Here is a 19722-nt window from a genome sequence, read left to right on the forward strand (position 1 = left end):
CTACCCGGCCATAGTAATATGACATACACAGATGGGATCTCCCATGCTGGGTAGACGTCATATGATGGCCTGGGCTTCCCGGCTGCTTCCGATGTCCGTCGGGCACCCGCGATTGCCCGTTAACCGGGCCGGACCGTGGATCTGTGTGTGTAAACACACAGATCCACGTCCTGCCAGTTGAGAGGAGACCGATCTGTGTTCCCAGTACAGTGGAACACTGATTGGTCTCCTCCCCTTGTACGTCCCCGCCCCCTACAGTTAGAATCATTCCCTAGGAAACATATTTAACCCCTTGTGTCCCCCTAGTGGTTAACCCCTTCACTGCCTGTCACATTTATACAGTAATCAATTCAATTTTATAGCATTGATCGCTGTATAAATGTGAATGGTCCCAAAAATGTGTCAAAAGTGTCCGATGTGTCCGCCATAATGTCGCAGTCACAAAAAAAAATCGTGATCGCTGCTATTACTAGTAAAAAATAAAAAAATATTTTTTTTAAAAAAATGCCATAAATCTATCCCGTATTTTGTAGACGCTATAACTTTTGCGCAAACCAATCAATATACGCTTATTTTTTTTTACCAAAAATATGTAGAAGAATACGTATTGGCCGAAACTGAGGAAAAAAATCGTTATTATAGCAAAAGGGCGGCACAGTGGTGTAGTGGTTAGCACTCTCGCCTAGCAGTAAGAAGGGTCACTGGTTCGAATCCCGACCACGACACTACCTGCCTGGAGTTTGCATGTTCTCCCTGTGTCTGCGTGGGTTTCCTCCGGGTACTCCGGTTTCCTCCCACACTCCAAAAGACATGCTGGTAGGTTAATTGGATCCTGCCTAAAATTGACCCTAGTATGTATGAATGTGAGTTAGGGACCTTAGATTGTAAGCTCCTTGAGGGTGTAGGGACTGATGTGAATGTATAATGTATATGTAAAGCGCTGCGTAAATTGACGGCGCTATATAAGTACCTGAAATAAATAAAATAAAAATAAAAATAGCAAAAAGTAAAAAATATTGTGTTTTTTTCAAAATTGTCGCTCTTCTTTTGTTTATAGTGCAAAAAATAAAAACCGCAGAGGTGATCAAATACCACCAAAAGAAAGCTCTATTTGTGGGGAAAAAAGGACGTCAATTTTTTTTGGGTACAACATCGCACGACCGCGCAATTGTCGTTTAAAGTGCGACAGCGCTGAAAACTAAAAATTGGCCTGGGAAGGAAGGGGGTGAAAATGCCCTGTATTGAACCGGTTAAAAAAAAACCCTTACCCTAGTTATTTTCAAAAAAAGAAAGGGCACCCTCAAACAGATTATGGTTACCCCCCCCCCCACAATAGCTCATATGGTTAATAGACCTCTAATTAAACCTAGGAAAAGAAAAAAGAGATATTTTCTCTTTTCCTCCCCCCCTCAATCTGAGGGGAGGAGGATAAAAATAAACCTAACAACAATAAGAGAAAAAACAGAAATAAATGACCATTCCATTACACAATAAACACATTTCTCCCCCTTTCTCCCTTTCTCTTTTTTCCCTTAGTCCCCTTCCCCATCCCCCACAAACAAAAAAAAAAAAAAAAAGGATAAACATAATTGGTCCATTAAACCCAAAACTCTCAGACCGAGAGAAAAGATAAAAAAAAAAACAGAAAACAACAGAAAACAAATGTCCAAAAAGAAAAAAAAAACTTTTTTCCATCCTGGATTCATTTAAATGAGTAATGATATGTTTCTTTAATTTCAAAATTTGCAGGGGGTTACGGATATATGTATTCTGCATATTCTGCCTATTTCCTGGATCTTGTCTCCTGTCGTCCCTGTTGCTGTTGGGGGGCTCGTTCCATTAATATTGGCAGTTCTGTCCAATTAGTTACCTCGATAGCCTCTGTCCCCAAAAAGTAGAAGAGGTCCGGCAATTAAGTGGGATCTCATAAGTTGAAGCTACGCCCCCCCCCCTTTTTAACGATAAGGGCCAATGGGTATCCCCATCCATAAGTGGCCCCATTACGAAGCAGATAGTCCAATAAGGGCTTTAAAATGTGCCTCCTATTCTTGGTTTGTCTACAAAAGTCAGGGTAAATTTGTATCCCCCCTCCCTCATAGTTCAATGGCCCCTCTCACCATGCTGCTCTGAGTATGTGCTCTTTCACCCTGAAAAAATGCACCCTGCACAGGACATCTCGTGGGTTACTCTGAGTAGGGTTATGAATAGTAGGAATCTTATGTACTCGGTCCAGCTCAATTAGAGTATCGGGGGAGGGGGGTTCTTCAATATCTGATATAGAATAGACACCACTCTGTCATTTAAGGCAGGCCCCTTGATATCTTTCGGGACCCCCTTAATCCAGATATTCTTCCGTCTACTTCTGTTCTCAGATTCCTCCGACTGTAGTTGTAACATGAATAGTCTCTGGTATTGCTTATTTAATTTTTCCTCAATACTCACTAGCCATGCCTCAGACCCATGTTGCTGCTTTTCCAGGTTAAGCACTCTATGATCTACGGCCACTACACTAGTGCGTACCTCCTCCATCTCCTCTCTGTGTACCCGTTATACTGATCAGTAGTTTTTGAATATCTTCTTTGGTAGGAAGAGCCTTAATGAGCTGTCTGATATCTAGCTCACGCTCCTGTTCCTGGTCAGCATATTACATTCGTTATGCGGGCATACCTGTTCCTCCTCGCTGACGGCTCCCCGGATAGATATGGAGGGTTCCATTTCACCCGCACCTGCTCCTGCCTGTGCCCCGGACTTTAGTATGGAAACAGCTGGTGCCTGTAGTGATATTTCCGGGAGGGGTTCTCTTATTGAAGCCACGCTGATACTGGCATCCCCGGGGCTGTGTCATATATCTCCTCACCGTCAGAAAGCGAGTGATATGACGAGTGGCTGGGAGAGTACGTCACTCCTGTGCTCTTTCCCTGCCTCGGCATGAGCTGTATGGGGCTTCGGATTCTTGACGATCTGCTAGAGGGTGCACTGTGATGCCGCTAAGCTCCGATCCACAACGCTCTCTGTCACGGAACGTCCCACACTCCGCTTGAGTGCTTCCGTCATATACCACTTCCTCCCAGTCTGTATACAGATATCAAATATTCCAACCGCTCTGAGCACAAAACAAGGCAACACTTGCTTAGATGCTAACATGGACTATTTTTTTAGAATCAAAATTACAAGACTTTATATGCCGTTGGCACCTCCTCTAACAATACAACTGTAACCTAATTAACATGAGCTAGTTTACTAAATCATTTACCCAGACTAGCTGACTACGTCTCCTAGCTCATTGACTATTCAACACACATTACCATAAACATCAACACAGGGTTAATTAGAACAAACAACAATGAGTTGAATACCCTTGGAACCTGTGGTAAGCCAGACTAAACTCATTTACATTAATCACATTATAGCTAACATCAGACAGGTGAGTGGAGTTGATGACATTAGCATCTTCTCACAGTATGAGTCCCAACAGTATGACTCAGTCACTATTGCTACTATGGCAAATACAGGGTCCCCAGAGTCTGTGTGTCCTGGGGGACAAGGACCCGAAGCCAAAGTAACAACACCTCAAGGGTACCCCAAATGCCAGGGCCCATAATCTGTAGGCAAGAGGCTCACATTCAGTCCCCTCCAAAAGCCTCTATCCCGGGTGAGTCTGTCACATGTCTCCTCCATCAAAAGTTGACTAACAAGGTCCCAGACCACCACCTGGTCTGGACATGCATTAGTCAGGCAGAGTGAACTCACAAAGTCTGTCCGAATGATCTCCTTTCTTGGCTGCAAGGAATAGTTGACCTCAGTAGGTGTGAGGCAGAGGTCATTGACTCTCTGTCCGTCTGTCAGCTCTTCATCTGGGTGGTGTTTACCATTCCATGGCTTGGCCTGTTGCTGGGCAGAGGGGCCCACTGTCCAAGTTCCCTGGAACTCCACAGTTGTTGCCGGTGCTGGGCAGAGGTTGGTAGCACTCTGCCCTGTTGCCAGCACTTCTGCTGGGGACTCCGCATCCTCTGCTCTGGCTAACCGTTGGGGCAGGAGGCTGGCTTCCTCCACTCCCAAACTGTGTAGCTGCCATTGGGGAGGTGAGCCGGTTGCTTCCTTTTCCTCTCCCTCATCTGGCTGCTGGGACGACATGTCTATGGTACTGTCTCCCAGGTGCACAGATCTTTGCTGGGGAGGAAAGTCCGCATTCCTCCACCCTGGCAAACTGTTGGGGAGGGACAACACACACCTCCTCTCCCTTCTCCCCCTGTATCTGCTGCTGGGAAGTGATTGCCACCTTCTCACCCTGAGCCTCCGAAACTGCCACAGGTGTAGGGCAGAGGTCTTGGACCCTCTGTCCATTTGCCAGCACTTCTGCTGGGGGTTTGCTAGGTGGTTCCTCCTCTACAGAAACGTCTATTAAATCCCCAGTCTCTGGAATTGCTAAAAGTGTGGGGCAGAGGTCTTGGACCCTCTGTTAAGTTACCAGATCTTCAGCTGAAGAAGTTTGTTGTAACTCCATAGATGCTGCTGGCAGAAAATCACATGTCCCTGTCAGTGTTGTGGGAGAAAGGCCGACTACCTCTTCTCTCAAGAAGGCCGAAGCCACTGTTGGTGCTGAGCAGAGCACAGTGAACTTTGGCCCTGATAGCAGCTCTTCTGCTGGAGGCTCATTAGGTTGTTCTTCCTCAGCAGAAAAGTCTATCAAATCCCATGTCTCTGCAACTGATGTCTGGGGATATAGGTTCACCATCTCCTGTCCATGGAACCCAGAAGATGCTATCATTGCTGGGCAGAGGTTAGCAGAGCTCTGCCCTGTTGTCAGCACTTCAGGTTTGGGGACGGCAATCTCTGGATTTTCCACTGCCGATTCTCTGGCATGCTGCTGAACTTGTTCTAGCAGTTTCCTGTATGCCCTTTCCAGATGCTGTTCCTTCCTTAGCAAATGGTCCAGATCAGGTTTGAGCTCTGAGACCCCTGCAAGACCGAGCATAGCCTCTCTATATTCTCGCAGGTCCTCAAGGTCAGGTTCCCCTTCATCGCCAAACACAAAATGATCTGTAAGGCTCTCCCAGAGCAATCCAGGGCCTCCAAAGTCATATCCCTCCGGAGAGCATTCTGTTGTCTCCCCTAAATATCCCTGCTCTGCGTGCCATTGCAGAGCCCGATAACGATTGTCCAGCTCTATCTCCTGCTGGACCAGCCTGTCCAACTCAGTCACCCATTGCTCCTGGGGCCGCTCTCCCAGGAATGCCATCCGCAATGCCCGTTGGTCACTGGCCCGTTGCTCTTGGGTTGGAAAGCACTTGCCCTGTTTTATACCAGCAAGCTGGAGGGCTCCAATCCAGAGCTCCACACGAATTTGCTGCCTAAGCTAAAGGTATTCATCCTCAGACACAGTCCTGGTGTATGTTGAAAGGATGATCCGCAGCAGCCCCGGAAACTCTGATGCCAGGTCCATATCTCTGCTGGGGTGACTGAAGTCTGCTATCCTGATCTTGGATCCATGTGGAGGTTTAGATTTCCCAGACTGCCGGAAGCTTCCTGCTGCTTGCCACCAATGTCACGGAATGTCCCACACTCCGCTTGAGTGTTTCCGTCATGTACCACTTCCTCCCAGTCTGTATACAGATATCAGATATTCCAACTGCTCTGAGCACAAAACAAGGCGACACTTGCTTAGATGCTAACATGGACTATTTTTTTAGAATCAAAATTACAAGACTTTATATGCCGTTGGAACCTCCTCTAACAATACAACTGTAACCTAATTAACATGAGCTAGTTTACTAAATCATTTACCCAGACTAGGTGAATACGTCTCCTAGCTCATTGACTATTCAACACACATTACCATAAACATCAACACAGGGTTAATTAGAACAAACAACAATGAGTTGAATACCCTTAGAACCTGTGGTAAGCCAGACTAAACTAATTTACATTAAACACATTGTAGCTGACATCAGACAGGTGAGTGGAGTTGATGACATTAGCATCTTCTCACAGTATGAGTCCCAACAGTATGACTCAGTCACTATTGCTACTATGGCAAATACAGGGTCCCCAGAGTCTGTGTGTCCTGGGGGACAAGGACCTGAAGCCAAAGTAACAACACCTCAAGGGTACCCCAAATGCCAGGGCCCATAATCTGTAGGCAAGAGGCTCACATTCAGTCCCCTCCAAAAGCCTCTATCCCTGGTGAGTCTGTTACACTCTCACTCTGCCATGCTAGACCACTCCCCCCGGAAAGTGGAAGTCGTCAATTTATTTCAAAGTCTGGAAATGTTATACCTCCTGGTGTTCCAGCAAAAACTTTGAGTTCAGTAGTATACAGTCAGCTCCATAAATATCGGGACATCAACACAATTCTAATCTTTTTCGCTCTATATACCACCACAATGGATTTGAAATGAAACAAACAAGATGTGCTTTAACTGCAGACTTTCAGCTTTAATTTGAGGGTATTTACATCCAAATCAGGTGAACGGTGTAGGAATTACAACAGTTTGTATATGTGCCTCCCACTTTTTAAGGGACCAAAAGTAATGGGACAATTGGCTGCTCAGCTGTTCCATGGCCAGGTGTGTGTTATTCCCTCATTATCCCATTTACAAGGAGCAGATAAAAGGTCCAGAGTTAATTTCAAGTGTGCTATTTGCATTTGGAATCTGTTCCTATCAACTCTCAATATGAGATCCAAAGAGCTGTCACTATCAGTGAAGCAAGCCATCATTAGGCTGAAAAAACAAAACAAACCCATCAGAGAGATAGCAAAAACATTAAGTGTGGCCAAATCAACTGTTTGGAACATCCTTAAAAAGAAAGAATGCACCGGTAAGCTCAGCATACCAAAAGACCCGGAAGAGCACAGAAAACAACTGTGGTGGATGACCGAAGAATTCTTTCCCTGTTGAAGAAAACACTCTTCACAACAGTTGGCCAGATCAAGAACACTCTCCAGGAGGTAGGTGTATGTGTGTCAAAGTCAACAATCAAGAGAAGACTTCACCAGAGTGAATACAGAGGGTTCACCACAAGATGTAAACCATTGGTGAGCCTCAAAAACAGGAAAGCCAGATTAGAGTTTGCCAAACAACATCTAAAAAAGCCTTCACAGTTCTGGAACAACATCCTATGGACAGATGAGACCAAGATCAACTTGTACCAGAGTGATGGGAAGAGAAGATTATGGAGAAGGAAAGGAACTGCTCATGATCCAAAGCATACCACCTCATCAGTGAAGCATGGTGGTGGTAGTGTCATGGCGTGGGCATGCATGGCTGCCAATGGAACTGGTTCTCTTGTATTTATTGATGATGTGATTGCTGACAAAAGCAACAGGATGAATTCTGAAGTGTTTCGGGCCATATTATCTGCTCAAATTCAGCAAAATGCTTCAGAACTCATTGGACAGTGATTCACAGTGCAGATGGACAATGACCCGAAGCATACTGCGAAAGCAACCAAAGAGTTTTTTAAGGTAAAGAAGTGGAATGTTATGCAGTGGCCAAGTCAATCACCTGACTTGAATCCAATTGAGCATGCATTTCACTTGCTAAAGACAAAACTGAAGGGAAAATGCCCCAAGAACAAGCAGGAACTGAAGACAGTTGCAGTAGAGGCCTGGCAGAGCATCACCGGGGATGAAACCCAGCCTCTGGTGATGTCTATACGTTCCAGACTTCAGGCTGTAATTTACTGCAAAGGATTTGCAACCAAGTATGAAAAAGTGAAAGTTTGATGGATGATTGTTAATCTGTCCCATTACTTTTGGTCCCTTAAAAAGTGGGAGGCACATATACAAACTGTTGTAATTCCTACACCGTTCACCTGATTTGGATGTAAATACTCTCAAATTAAAGCTGAAAGTCTGCAGTTAAAGATCTTGTTCGTTTCATTTCAAATCCATTGTGGTGGTGAATTGAGACAAAAAGATTAGAATTGTGTCGATGTCCCAACATTTATGGACCTGACTGTAATTTCTATTGTAGAATTTCTCCATGATGGAATGGAGAAAGGCCTAGCACCGACAGCACTGCCACCCTCAAGGCGCAGGTGGCAGTGCTGTCGGTGTTTCTAGAGAAATCCTTATCTAGCCACTTGCTTACCGGGCACTTAAACCCCCCTCCTATCCAGACCAATTTTCAGCTTTCGGCGCTGACGCACTTTGAATGACAATTGCGCGGTCATACAACACTGTACCCAAATTAAATTTTTATCATTTTTTCACCACAAATAGAGCTTTCTTTTGGTGGTATTTGATCACCTCTGCGGTTTTTACTTTTTATTAAAAAAATTTTAAAAACTGATTTTTTTTTAAAAAAAAAGTTTATTTTTTTATATTTTGTTTTAAAAAATTTTAAACGGGTAATTTTTCTCCTTCATTGATGTACGCTGATGAGGCGGCAGTGATGGGCACTGATGGGTGGCAGTGATGGGCACTGATGGGTGGCAGTGATGGGCAGCACTGGCAGGTGGCACTGATTGGCACTACAGGTGGGCATTGATAGGTGGCACTTGTGGGCACTGATAGGTGGCACTTGTGGGCACTGTTAGGTGGCACTGTGGGCACTGTTAGGTGGCACTGTGGGCACTATTAGGTGGCACTGTGGGCACTATTAGGTGGCACTTTTATTGGGTACTGATGAGGCAGATGTGCCTCTTCCACTTGGGGACCGATGTCCCTCACATCCGATCCGGTGATCGGCTTTTTTTTCTACTCGCGCTGTCAGCGTGAGTAAAAAAAAAAAACGATTACCGATCTTTTGTTTACATCATGTGATCAGCTGTCATTGGCTGACAGCTGATCACATGGTAAGGGGCCGGGACCGGCCCCTTACACAGATCGGTGATCAGCCGAGTCTCAGTGACTCGGTGATCACAACGCGCCCGGCGCGCGCCCTGCAGGGCGCGCGCAGGGAGCGTGCACAGGGGAGGACGTCATATGACGTCCTCCCGGGAATGTAGGTCCGCGCTGTAGCCGTCATTCGGCTATAGCGCGGATGCCAGGTGGCTAGGGAGCTGTTGGTAATTAGGTTTTTTAAGGCTATGATTAGGATTAGGCCTGTGCCCCTTAAGTTTTTCCCAAAATGGGATTTATCTTTAGTTTTTCAGGGTCACACAAAAGCGCCCTTTTAACATTTGGAAAATACGTCTTTAAAGTTTCTTACGTTAAAAACTATCCTCCTGGTACCGGTAAATTCAGCCCGCAGGGTTAGTGAAATTCAACCCCTATCAAACGCTGAGCTTTTTTTGAGGTGCCTTTCAGACAGGATAATTTTAAGGACATATCCAGGTTTTCTACCAAAATTGTCCGCGTTCCTCCGCATGCAGGAGATTATGCTATCCACATTCTGTCCAGCACCCTCCGGCCCAGCAGAGGAGGCCTTTCACACCTTAGATGTCAGAAGGTGTCTTTTAAGGTACCTGGAAGTAACAAAAGACCTCAGGAAATCATTTTCCCTGTTCATCCTGTCAGTAGGAGCTCACAAAGGAGAGAAAGCATCCAAGAGTACCTTGAGAAGATGGCTAAAGCAGGCTATCAAAGAAGCCTACCTGGCATTAGGTAAAGAACCCCTGGAGAGGAGATAGTGGCACCTTCCTGGGCAGAGAGGGCTGGTGCATCACCGGAATAGATCTGTAAGGCAGCCATGTGGTCCAGCTTCTCCCCAATTTTAAGGCACTACAGGTTGGACCTGCTTTCGGCCTCGGACCAGTCCTTTGACAGGAAGGTCTTACAAGCTGTGGTCCCACCCTAAAGTAAGTTCTTGGTTATCATCTCCAAGGTGCTATCCTGAAAGGCAAAGGGAGAAAACCTTAGACCTATCTGTAATGGTATTTCTATGAGCCTTTCAGGACAGCAGCTACTTCCCTCCCTGGTGTATTATGTGTTTTGATATATAATCGCTGGTGCTTTGTTTTTGCTTATATCTTCCAGCATGTCAGAGGAATTCTTATTATGATTGACAGCATGGTGGAAGCAGCTGCATTTAAATGGATGTTGTCACGGCAGTGTTTCCTGTGAAAGAGTGGAGCTGCGCTCTCTCCAAGTTGCTGTCCTGAAAGGCTCATAGTAATACCTTTACCGGTAAGTCTAACTAAGGTTTTATTTTAATTTTAGCTTTCTGTATCCTGTATTAGAACAAATATAAGGTTTTTTTTTTTGCTGTATGTGTCTTCCTGTGGTCACACTGCTATCAATAGCACCAGGGACATTTAATGATACCAGGAACCCGTTAACAGGTGCCCCCCAAAGGCCATGGTTGAGTACTACATGCTGTTTTTGTTTTTTTTATTACCTTTTGCCTCTGATGACAACTTCAGGCTAAAGGCCAAATTACACCAGAGCCCCACACACACACATTCAGAAAGACTGTCTGTCTTCAGCTTCCCTGTTCTGACACACCACTTCAAAGTCATTTTGAGAAAGTGGCACTAAGTACTCACCTAACTCCACCAACTTGTCCTGATTCATTACACTACACCATTAACCATGTTTCACACAGGCACAGAGGGAAGCCACCACCATAATTCATTTTGCATAGCTTTGCACACTGTGGCTCCCAGGCCTGGTCTCTAAGAGGATTTCTTACCTCAGCAGGCTCCAACATGGAGACCCTGCCACCATTATCCATGGTCACTATCAGTAAGATTTCAGTCAGTATCAGTGAAGTATTAATGCGGTATAAAACCCAAAAGCAAATTACCAAATCTTAGATATGTTGGCTGCATTCGTTTTCTTTTTAGATGTAGCAGTTGGAGAGTGGAAACAAAACATTTAACACTAACAGGGATACTTACAATGGTCAGATTTTCTTTATGTAAAACCTTTATTCCAAAAGGATAGCTGTAACTGTTCATATAGTTAGTCGGGTTGAAAAAAGTCCATCTAGTTACATAGTAGTAGTTAGCCAATAAAATGGGGGAAAAAAAATCGTACAAGCCTATATACAGGTACACAATTCTATACCCACAGTTGATCCAGAGGAAAGCAAAAAACTCCAGCAAAGCATAACCCAATTTGCTCCAGCAGGGGAAGAAATTCCTTCCTGATCCCCTGAGAGGCAATCGGATATTCTCCGGATCAATTTTACCTATAAATGTTAGTATCCAGTTATATTACGTACATTTAGGAAAGAATCCAGGCATTTTTTAACACAATCTGGACAGAACTAGCTCTTGAGGGAGTCTATTCCACATTTTCTCAGCTGTTAATGTGAAGAAACCTTGCCGTGTTTGGAGATTAAATCTAATTTCCTCTAAAAGTAAAGAGTGCCTCCTTGTCCTCTGTGATGGCCTTAAAGTGAATAACCCAACACCAAGTTTACCATATGGACCACCTATGTACTTATACATGTTGATCATATCCCCCTTAATCGCCTCTTCTCAAGGGATAAGTTCCTCACAAAGTGTTAGCTGGCGTTTTGGCTACATTTTGTTAGTGTACTTAAATCTGCTAATGTGTTTAACTCCCCCCTCCCCAGATAAACAATACTGCAGTCCAAAGGTGTCTTGGTGCTCCTTCATCCAGAGAGAACCCTCTAATACAGGCAGTGTGTTATTGGCAGGATCACCAGGCGAAGGCCGAGGGGAAAAAAAGCCTATAAAAAAAGAAATCGAATGTGGCCACCACATCTAATGATTGGTAAGCTGCAATAAATTTCATTTTTGTTTTTGGGTTTCATATAGTTTTAAGCTGCCCCCTCACTACAAGAACCTCTGTCATCAGCCACTGCCACCACTTCCTCTCCCAGCTGGCTACTTCTCCTTGTTATACCCTCTTCAAACCATTATTATCACTTGGTTCTTAGCCTTCAGTGAGCAGAGAGCCTGTGACTGTCAGTCACTGGCTCTCTGCTCTGCCCCTCTAGTGCTCACTGGAGCGATGGGCTGTGCAGGGGTAGAAGCAGCTGGCTCAGGCACTCAGCGGCTCACTAAGAGGCTGAGCCAGCTTCCGGTCCAGGCTCCTGAGTGGATCTTGACCATATGGTTGCAATCTTTTCAGAGCTTGGACCCGCTCTGTGATGTCAGCCGACAGTGGGCTTTAAATATTTGTTCTCTGTTCTTTTGGATACACCAGGAATACACATAACTGTAATACACTTGAATCCACCAGTTCAAGTAAACAACAACGGCGTCCCCCCCCCCCCCCCAATCCATAAATCCATACCAGGCCCTTTGGGTCTGGTATAGAGCTTAAGGAGGGAACCACATGCAAAAAAACCCCAAAAATCCATATCAGACCCTTATCTGAGCATGCAGCCTGGCAGGTCAGAAAAGGGGGATGGATGCGCGAGCGCCCTTTCCTGAACCATACCAGGCCACATGCCATTAACATGGGGGGGATATGAGGTAGGAGGGCTTTTTCCCCTCCCCCTATCCCAAAGCACCTTGTCCCCAAGGGCCTCTTCCCCACAGCCCTGGCTCCACAAAAAGCGTCTCTTGTTTTTTTTGTAACACTACACTGCTTTTTTTTTTGAAGTGAATGGGTAGGGGTACAGTACCCCATGTTCATTCAATTAGGGGGGGCAGGATCCGGGGTCCCCTTTCTTAAAGAGGGCTGCCAGATTCCTATAAACCCCTGGCTAGCAGACCCCCAAAACCCCCAGCCAAGGTTGTGGGGAAGAGGCCCTTGTCAACATGGGGACAAGGTGCTTTGGGGTGGGGTCTTGTATGGTCTTGGGGGGGGGGGGGAACCCCACGCGTTGTTTTTTTTTTTTTATTTAGGGGTGGGGTGATCCATACCAGACTCAAAGGGCCTGGTATGGATTTGTGGGGGGGGGGGGGGGGGCCCACACCGATTTTTAGGGGTTTTTACATTGCTAACATTGCATACACTTAGTTACATAGTTACATAGTAGGTGAGGTTGAAAAAAGACACAAGTCCATCAAGTCCAACCTATGTGTGTGATTATGTGTCAGTATTACATTACATATCCCTGTATATTGCGGTCATTCAGGTGATTATCTAATAGTTTCTTGAAGCTATCAATGCTCCCCGCTGAGACCACCGCCTGTGAAAGGGAATTCCACATCCTTGCCGCTCTTACAGTAAAGAACCCTCTACGTAGTTTAAGGTTAAACCTCTTTTCTTCTAATTGTAATGAGTGGCCACGAGTCTTATTAAACTCTCTTCTGCGAAAAAGTTTTATCCCTATTGTGGGGTCACCAGTACAGTATTTGTAAATTGAAATCATATCCCCTCTCAAGCGTCTCTTCTCCAGAGAGAATAAGTTCAGTGCTCGCAACCTTTCCTCATAACTAAGATCCTCCAGACCCTTTATTAGCTTTGTTGCCCTACTTTGTACTCGCTCCATTTCCAGTACGTCCCTCCTGAGGACTGGTGCCCAGAACTGGACAGCATACTCCAGGTGCGGGCGGACCAGAGTCTTGTAGAGCGGGAGAATTATCGTTTTATCTCTGCAGTTGATCCCCCTTTTAATGCATGCCAATATTCTGTTTGCTTTATTAGCAGCAGCTTGGCATTGCATGCCATTGCTGAGCCTATCATCCACTAGGACCCCCAGGTCCTAGATTCCCCCAGAGGTTCTCCCCCCAGTGTATAGATTGCATTCATATTTTTGCCACCCAAATGCATTATTTTACATTTTTCTACATTGAACCTCATTTGCCATGTAGTCGCCCACCCCATTAATTTGTTCAGGTCTTTTTGCAAGATTTCCACATCCTGCGGAGAAGTTATTGCCCTGCTTAGCTTAGTATCGTCTGCAAATACAGAGATTGAACTGTTTATCCCATCCTCCAGGTCGTTTATGAACAAATTAAATAGGATTGGTCCCAGCACAGAACCCTGGGGAACCCCACTACCCACCCCTGACCATTCTGAGTACTCCCCATTTATCACCACCCTCTGAACACGTCCTTGTAGCCAGTTTTCAATCCATGTACTCACCCTATGGTCCATGCCAACGCACCTTATTTTGTACAGTAAACGTTTATGGGGAACTGTGTCAAATGCTTTTGCAAAATCCAGATACACCACATCTACGGGCCTTCCTTTATCTAGATGGCAACTCACCTCCTCATAGAAGGTTAATAGATTGGTTTGGCAAGAACGATTCTTCATGAATCCATGCTGATTACTGCTAATGATATCATTCTTATTACTAAAATCTTGTATATAGTCCCTTATCATCCCCTCCAAGAGTTTACATACTATTGATGTTAGGCTAACTGGTCTGTAATTCCCAGGGATGTTTTTTGGGCCCTTTTTAAATATTGGTGCTACATTGGCTTTTCTCCAATCAGCTGGTACCATTCCAGTCAATAGACTGTCTGTAAAAATTAGGAACAACGGTTTGGCAATCACCTGACTGAGTTCCCTAAGTACCCTCGGATGCAAGCCATCTGGTCCCGGTGATTTATTAATGTTAAGTTTCTCAAGTCTAATTTTAATTCCGTCCTCTGTTAACCATGTAGGTGCTTCCTGTGTTGTGTCATGAGGATAAACACTGCAGTTTTGGTTACTGAAGCCCCCCGATTCACTCGTGAAGACTGAGGAGAAGAATAAATTCAATACCTTTGCCATCTCCCCATCCTTTGTAACCAGATGTCCTTCCTCATTCTTTATGGGGCCAATATGGTCTGTCCTCCCTTTTTTACTGTTTACATACTTAAAGAATTTCTTGGGATTTTTTTTGCTCTCCTCCGCTATGTGTCTTTCATGTTCTATCTTAGCCTACCTAATTGCACCCTTACATTTCTTATTGCATTCTTTATAAATTCTGAATGCTGTGGATGATCCCTTAACCTTGTATTTTTTGAAGGCCTTCTCCTTTGCTTTTATATGCATTTTTACATTGGAGTTAAGCCATCCAGGATGTTTGTTCGCTCTTTTAAATTTATTACCCAATGGGATACATTGGCTAATGCCCTTATTTAATATGCTCTTAAAGCAAACCCATCTCTCCTCCGTATTCTTTGTTCCTAATATTTTATCCCAATTTATGCCTTTTAGCAAGGTTTGTAGTTTAGGGAAGTTGGCTCTTTTGAAATTCAGTGTCTTTGTGTTCCCTTCATGTCTCCTATTTGTGTGATTTATACTGAAACTAATTGACCTGTGATCGCTGTTACCTAAATTGCCCCGTATTTCCACATCTGTTATCAGGTCTGTATTGTTGGTAATCAGTAGATCTAGTAATGTTTTATTTCTAGTTGGTGCGTCTACCATCTGACCCATAAAATTGTCCTGCAAGACACTAAGGAACTGGCGAGCCTTAAATGAATGCGCGGTTCCCTCCGCCCAGTCTATGTCTGGATAATTAAAATCCCCCATTATGATAACACTTCCCATCCTTGCTGCTAATCCAATTTGTGATAGGAGATCCGTCTCCACTTCCTCCCTCAGGTTAGGGGGCCTATAGCATACTCCCAGTATTATTTTCCCCTTAGCTTCATCCCTTTGGAGCTCTACCCATAAAGATTCCACCTCCTCCCTAGCCCCCTCAGTGATGTCATCTCTCACATTCACTTGTACATTATTCTTGATATATAGGCATACCCCTCCCCCTTTTTTACCCTCTCTGTCCTTGCGGTATAGGGTATACCCTTGAATGTTTGCCAGCCAATCATGAGAGCTGTTGAACCAGGTCTCTGAAATTCCCACAAAATCCAAATCCTCCTTGTACAACAGTATCTCTAGTTCACCCATCTTGTCCGCCAGGCTCCTGGCATTGGTGAACATGCCACATAGTTTAGACCGGTCGCATATTGTCCTCGTATTGGGTGTTTCAAGATTGCAACTTGGACTTGCTACTATACTCACCTTGTGTTTTTGTGCTTTGGTTAACCTACCACTAATGCCCCCAATACTACCCTCTGGAATATCTTCCGCGCTGGCTATCACTGTCTCTGGACCCTCCCCCCCATCGCCTAGTTTAAAAACCCCTCTAACTTTTTGGCCATCTTCATTCCCAGCAGATCTGCACCCTCCTCATTTAGGTCCAGTCCGTCCCTTCTATAGTACCGGTTACCGACTGAGAAGTCGGCCCAGTCCTCCAGGAACCCAAACCCCTCCTTACTACACCAGCTCTTCAGCCACTTGTTTACTTCCCTAATCTCCCTCTGCCTCTCTGGTGTGGCTCGATGTACCGGTAGTATTCCTGAGAACACTACCTTGGAGGTCCTTTTCCTCAATTTAGCTCCTAAGTCCCTAAAATCGTTCTTTAGGACACTCCATCTGCCTCTGACTTTGTCATTGGTGCCAACGTGCACCATGACAGCCGGGTCTTCCCCAGCCCCTCCCAGTAATCTGTCCACAAGATCCGTGATGTGCCGAACCCTTGATCTCAGAGCACAAGTCGCATGCCACGTCGAATCAGTTAAGATGATGATCCGACTTGGATGCGACTTTCATTCAAATTAATGGGCTAAAATAACACCCAATAACACCAAAGTAGTGCAGGAACCTTTTTCAAAGCGGGTCACTTATAAACATCCATGTGAAATCCTTCTCTAGGAATGGATGAAGGGAATCCCCTGCAGCTTTGTTTACAATCAAAGGGAAGAAGGAAATTTTGCATCTTTAAAGTTTCACTTTAAGCATTATTTAAATCCCTGCCACACAGAATTAAACTGCCTTGGTACTTGGTCTCCAGGGCAGTGCCCAGCCCCCATGCCATTTGTTTGACAATCTCTTGCTTTTCAGTCTAGAAAATGGCGATTACTGGCATTAATATTTTGTTCCTAATAACTTGAATAGGGTTTGGATTTGGCACCTCAACTTCAGTACAGTTCAGTGAACCTGCCTCGAACCAAACTGCGTTATTTGGCTCATCCCTAGTCTGTGAGACTGTTGCTTAAGTAACTGAAGATGTTTATTTTTTTTTTAGTTTAAGAACATCAGCTACTACAAATACTGTAGCTGTTGACTTTTATTAAAAATTCACTTACCTGTCCAAGGATACATGGCTGTCCTCACCAGGGCTGGTTCTTCGCTGGTCTTCGGGTCCCTGGCACTACCATATTTACTGTAGAAAGCCAGCTGTGACTTCTTGTGTCTTCACAGCCAGCTCCCCACTGTGCATGCACAAGTCGTGCTGCACTTTGTGAATGGACCCGCAGCCTCCTGGGACCCATGACACATCCCAGGAGGTTGTGGGTGTGGGGAGTGAACTTCCGCTGTGATCACCTAGTGGGAGTGAGTAGCTGTCAAATCTAGGTACCTGCTCCCTCAAATAAAAAAGCTTCCAAAAGGTGGGGGAAGGGAGGCAAAGCATCCCCCCCCCTTTTTTAGATAAAGTTCCGCTTTAAGGTGTAGACTGCAAAAAAAAAGTTCAAATTAAATAGCAAAGACTTTAGCTATAGGAGTCCCAGAAATAGAACAAAACAACTTTTTTCCTTTCTCTGAACACATTTTTACTTACCATTAATTACTTGGAGCAGTACAGTCTGTATAATGTCATAGTCACTTCCATTCCAGACTCTCCAATTGTATAAACCAGAGTCCCATGGTTGTAGGTTAAATATTGTTACATTAACAGTTCCGAAATGATCCAAAGTTTGTGAGACATTGACTTGTTCCTTATAAATGTTCGGTTTGAATCCCATTGTCTGAACAATGTTCCCACATTCTATTGCTGATATCTGTCTGCACCAGCTGCTTCCCAAGTTCTTGTATCGATATGTGTCATAGATGCAGGTGATGGTTATAAAGCCTTTAACTGTGGCCTGGACCTCACGCACATCTGATCTGGAGGAACCTGAAGGCAAGGGGTAACAGTGTATACATTAGACATTGAAAGTTTTCACTTTGAAACTGAACATGCCCGTGAGTAATTCAACTCCCCCCCACCCCCAAATGTATATTGTAAAAAAAGCACTATAAACAGTTGTTACAATAAAACACACAAGTAATATAAATGAAATCAGGACAGGTTGCATAAGTATGATCAGTACCACCAAACACTATTCTTTTCATGTCCATATTTTTTTAGTCTAAATAGGGCTATGTTCTGTTTCAATAAACAGATGTTTACAGATGCAGATGACCATCTGTTTACATCCATTTGTCCATAGGAATGCATTGCTGTCCCTTTTTCATCTGTCAACACCAGACAGAATGCCGTGTGAAAGGACCCTATGTTGCATGTTTCCAGATTGATAATTATGTGCAATACTATATGATAAACAGTATTTAGGTAATAATCTGTAAAACTCACATTGCGTCCACGTGTGGAAAATAATTAGTAGAGCCACAAGACCCCGCGCCGTTTTATACAGGATGGTTCTGAGCACGATCATTTTTTAGCTGCTGCCTTCTAGATTTTTCAAAGGAGAATGTGTTTTCCTGGAGATAATCATGCCTATTTCGTGAGCAACGTATCTTGATCATTCTTCCCAAGCCACTGAAATAGGAAGTTTTGGAAGTAGCTGATAACCACAGTAAGGAAATATTTTGTAATAGCAGCCACAATGCAGAATATACATTTAATACGCTAAGCCAATAAGTAAAGTACCACTGTGTGCTCAAACAGGTCTGTAGTAAATGTTTTTTTAAGTCTTAGGGTGCATTCACACCAGAAACTGCACATACAGTGGGGAAAATAATTATTTGATCCCCTGCAGATTTTTTCAGTTTGCCCACTTACAAAGGATTTAAGGGTCTATAATTGTTATCATACGTGTATTTTAAATTATAGAGATAGCATATCAACCAAAAATCCAGAAAAACATAATACAAATGTTATAATTTGAGTTGCAGTTCAGTGAGTAAATAAAGTATTTGATCCCCAAGCAAAAGATAACTTAGAACTTGGTGGAGAAACTCTTGGCAAGGACAGAGGTAAGACGTTTCTTGTAGTTGGTTACCAGTTTTGCACACATATCAGAAGGGATTTTGGTCCACTCTTCTTTAAAGATCTTTTCTAAATGCTTAAGATGTCACTTGGCAAGTTTCAGCTTCTGCCATACATTTTCTATAGGTTTAAGGACACTCTATGACTTTAAATGTGCTTCTTCTTAAGCCACTCCTTTGTTGCCTTGACGGTGTGTTTTGGGTCATTGTCATGCTGGAAGACCCATCCAGTGTTCTGGCTGAGGGAAGAAGGTTCTCATCCAAGATTTTACAATATATGGCCCTGTCCATTGGCCCTTCAATGCCACAAAGTCAACCTGTACCTTTAGCAGATAAACAGTCCCAAAACATTATGTTTTCACCTCCATGCTTGACTGTAGGGATGGTGTTCTTAGGGTCATAGTCTGCATTTTTTGTCCTCCAAACAGGGTGAGTTAAGTTAATGCTAAAGAGCTCAATTTTGGTCTCATCTGACCACAGCATTTTCTCCCAGTCCTTCTCGGAATCATTTAGATGTTCATTGGCAAACTTCAGACAGGCCTGTACATGTGCCTTCTCCATGAGGGGAACTTGCGGGCGCTGCAGGATTTCAATCCATGGCAGCATTTTGTCTTAGCAATGGTTTGTTTGGTAACTGTTGTCCCAACTGCCTTGAGATCATTCACAAGCTCCTCCCTTTTAGTTCTGGGCTGATCCCTTACTTTTCTCATGATCATCTTTACCCCATAAGGTGATATCTTGAATGGAGCTCCTGAACGAGGGTGATTCTTACTGATGGTCTTGTAGCCGATTCCAGTTCTTGTGCAGGACTACAATCTTGTCCCTGACATCCTTTGACAGCTATTTGGTCTAGCCCATAATGGTGAGAGTTGAATGGAAGAAAGAGATTCTTTGGACAGGTGTCTTTTATACACATAACAAGT

General features: G+C 44.3%; 1 protein-coding gene across 2 annotated transcripts in view; it reads right to left on the minus strand.

Annotated features, from left to right (window-relative positions):
- Positions 1-18293, minus strand: part of LOC141128557 (uncharacterized) — a 157811-nt gene extending 139518 nt beyond the window's left edge. For both annotated transcript variants that reach the window (XM_073615914.1, XM_073615913.1), the window contains exons 1-2: positions 18165-18293; positions 17370-17705 (exon numbers count right to left, since the gene is read on the minus strand). In XM_073615914.1, the coding sequence (XP_073472015.1) occupies positions 17370-17705; positions 18165-18246 (418 nt within the window). In that variant the 5' untranslated portion in view covers positions 18247-18293. The remainder of the gene's footprint in view (positions 1-17369; positions 17706-18164) is intronic.
- Positions 18294-19722: the final 1429 nt, after the last annotated feature.

This window comes from Aquarana catesbeiana, linkage group LG02 (assembly GCF_042186555.1).
Source record: "Aquarana catesbeiana isolate 2022-GZ linkage group LG02, ASM4218655v1, whole genome shotgun sequence".
In the NCBI taxonomy this organism is placed as follows: Eukaryota; Metazoa; Chordata; class Amphibia; order Anura; family Ranidae; genus Aquarana; species Aquarana catesbeiana.